This window comes from Pteropus vampyrus, unplaced genomic scaffold (assembly GCF_000151845.1).
Source record: "Pteropus vampyrus isolate Shadow unplaced genomic scaffold, Pvam_2.0 Scaffold64, whole genome shotgun sequence".
Classification (NCBI taxonomy): Eukaryota; Metazoa; Chordata; class Mammalia; order Chiroptera; family Pteropodidae; genus Pteropus; species Pteropus vampyrus.
This window is the reverse complement of record NW_011888845.1, coordinates 846,251-849,583: the sequence shown is the minus strand read 5'-3', so window position 1 is coordinate 849,583 and position 3,333 is coordinate 846,251. Positions and strand designations below refer to the sequence as shown.

Below are 3,333 nucleotides of genomic sequence, written 5' to 3'. Positions count from 1 at the left end.
TTGACCAGTTAGATGAGGGAAGTGAGAGAAAGGTCGGGGAGATGGGAAGAAACCAGGAGGGTGAGGTGTCACATAAATCAAGAGAGTGGCAAGCTCAGCCAAGAGGTCAAATAACAGAATGTCCATTATACTGAACAACAAAGATATCATTAAGAACATTAGAAAGTCCTATCTGTGGAGTGGTTGGGGACCATGCGAGGTTGCTAGGCATTAATTTGGAGTAGTGACAATTTTCCTGTGGAGATGTGCTATTTCTTCAGAATTATCTCCTGGGAGGAAGTCACAGACAAGATAGGGTCTCTGAAGTTGGAGTTTTTCAGGAATATTTAACAGAAGGTGAGAGAGGCAAAAGTGACTAAAATAGTATCCATAAGAAACCATTACAGTACTATTATCTGACTATATTTTTAAAGGAGAGACTGACTATATTAAAAATAAATGAATATTTTGTATTTTTATTTGTTTTATGTTTATCTAGGGAAACCTTGGTGAGCATGGAGCTAGTGGCCCAAAAGGAGAGAAGGTAATCAGATTTTTTTTAATTTTTATTTTTCAATTAGAACTGACATTCAATATTATTTTATATTAGTTTCAAGTGTACAGCATGGTGGTTACACATTTATATAATTTACAAAGTGATCCCCCACTCCACAATTAGTCTACTACCCACCTGGCACCATAGTTATTGCAGTATTATTGACTATATTCCTTGTGCTGTACTTTACATCCCCGTCATATTTTCAAAGTGAATAAAAACATTCAGAGTTTTACACCAATTCACACATTCTTAAGTCAGGAGCAGTCCTGTTGCCACACGGGGGTTTCATCCGTGGCAAGTCCACGAAGCCAGCAGTGGGCACAGCCTCCACCGACCTCCTGACCAGGCAGCAGGACTGGAAGCTACTCCTCAGTGAAGACTACTGAGTAGCAGCTGGCTACAAGGAAAAGGAAACCTTGAGGGTAAATAGCTGTAACAAGGTAAATGAAATAAGGACACAAACCTCTGTTTATAATTTGAGGTTTCACATGTCCGTGGCAAAAACCATCTGAAGACCCTGTGACAAAATGCATTAGGCTCAGGCTCACTATTTTTGTGTTTTCTTAAGTGCCCAAACATAAGCTGTTATAGGAGCATTTTTTTTGGGGGGGTGGGGTTTTATAATGTAGTCATGGCTTAGCCAATAATTATTTCAAAATAGTTTCAAAATTAAAATGCTGATGAATTTCCAGTGCATTCTTGTCATCATTCACAGATTTAATTATATTAGCTGTGAGGATGACAGATTCACTTGCCCACTCAAAAAGATGTTTCCCTCCCATTTGGTTCTGAAATTGTGATGACCTTGGATTCAGTGTGAATGTGCCGTTGTCAGGAAAAACAATGCACATTAAATCTACAGACAGAGATGAGTAGGTTTGAAAATACTCTGAGGGAATGTGGCCTGTGAGTGCTACCTTCATTCATTCACCCAGTAAAATTCTCTTGATTGAGGGCAGGGTATTTCAGCATGAATCCAAGAAAATATGACTTCTGTACCTAATAAATCGGTGCAACCAATCTAGTCAAAAGATCATATATCCTTCACCAGAAAATACTGCTAAAAGATCATCTCAACAGAAAGTGGGAACTTTTTTGAGACTAACCATTGAAAATGAAATTTTCTGCAAAGAAATAAATAAATAAAACCTTGACATTCTTAAAAAGACATCCAAAAATATTTATTATACAGCAATAATAAGTCATTTGTGTGTCTTGGGTTATACAGCTCGTACATTAGCATTATTTCCTGTAACCAAATAGTTTTTAGAATTCCTCCACCACCATAGCAAACACATTACATTTTAAGCAATTACTACTGGACACCTGCAAGCTAAGGGGGGCGGGAGGAAGCAAAAGAAAGCCACAGAGCTTGTCACATAGGACAGCTGAGCCAAGAAGAGAGTTGTGGCACTTTTAAAGTATTTAAATGATGATTCATTTCTTGAAACAAAACAGCTGGCTTCTGTTTTGCTATGTTCATTAGGAAACATATGTTACTTAGAAATTCTTAAGACCTCAATGATGAGAAATTTGATTCTGTAAAACAGGTGTATTTCAAACTCTAAGGACATTTTCTATTGCTCAAAATCTTTCCTAATTGCTTCAGAATCTTAAGTAGAATTAGAAAAGCCAGTGGCATATCTGTTCCCTCCTCCCACCCAAAGAAATAACCTAGAAGAGTCTGCGGGGACCTTGATGCAATACCTAATATAAATGTACATATGAAATGATTTGTGAGAATTCTAATTAACAGGAGAAAGACTGTACCAATAAATAATGTATAAAATAAACTAAAAAACATAAGCATAGCACTTGCTTGAAGAGTGACATCACTTCTATCTATGTACGTCCACTTAGTATCTGTTCTGAATCAATACAGTAGTTTTCTTAATCATAATGCTGTTCATGGGTCACTATAGTGAGAATTTAAAGCTCTTTTCGCTGCTCTCACAGATTTGCTTGCACCTGTGGTAGACCCCGTGGTTCTGAACCCCGGAATCACCTGGAGACCTTTTAGAAAAAAGCAGTGCTTAGGCTCCATCCCCAGAGACACTGATTTGGGGCAGAGCCCATACCTCTGGTTGATCTGGGTTGGGGTTCATATTGCTATCACTTAAAAGTGCTTCAAGTGATTCCAATAAGCAGCCAGGATTGAGAACCATTGAGTTGTGCCATTAAGTTCCTTATGCCATTAATAGCTTTGTCTCCTTGGAAAAATCACTTTATCTGAATATCAGTTTCCTCATTTGTAAAATGGGCATGCTTGCATCTACACAAAGTTGATAGCAGGATTAAAATCAAGTGAGATGAAATTAACTTATCCAAAAGCACAATATCTGACACATATTAAGGCCCAACTAAAGATTTGTTTCTTTCTGTACATCTGCTCAAGCTTTTTTCTCATGAGGTCTCATTTATCTTTTTGATATTAATATTTATTATCATCCTTAACACCTGGTCTTGCTCGTCTTTGCATCTTCCGCTATAATTTTGATGGAGAAGGGACTCAATTTATGTTGTAAAATAAAAGATTTAATCAGGAGTGCAATTTCAACACATAAATGAGTTATCATTGTATTATACATCACTTCTCAGTGTGCTGACTGGTGAAACAAAAATACAAAACCAATGTACCATTTGGAACCCAACATTACAATGACATATCAGAACAAACACAAACAGTAGTAGAATCTACACACAAATCACTCCTGATTTAGCAGCCACATCCTATAGCAAGATCACTAAGATACTAAGGAACACTAGTGGCTATTAATAATAAATGGCAATCAAGA

General features: G+C 37.1%; 1 protein-coding gene across 1 annotated transcript in view; it reads left to right on the top strand.

Moving 5' to 3' along the window:
• The window catches only part of COL19A1 (collagen type XIX alpha 1 chain), a 317,873-nt gene that overhangs the window by 242,911 nt on the left and 71,629 nt on the right, over nt 1-3,333 (top strand). Inside the window, exon 18 of the mRNA XM_011361196.1 lies at nt 479-523. Coding sequence (XP_011359498.1) covers nt 479-523 — 45 coding nt within the window. The remainder of the gene's footprint in view (nt 1-478; nt 524-3,333) is intronic.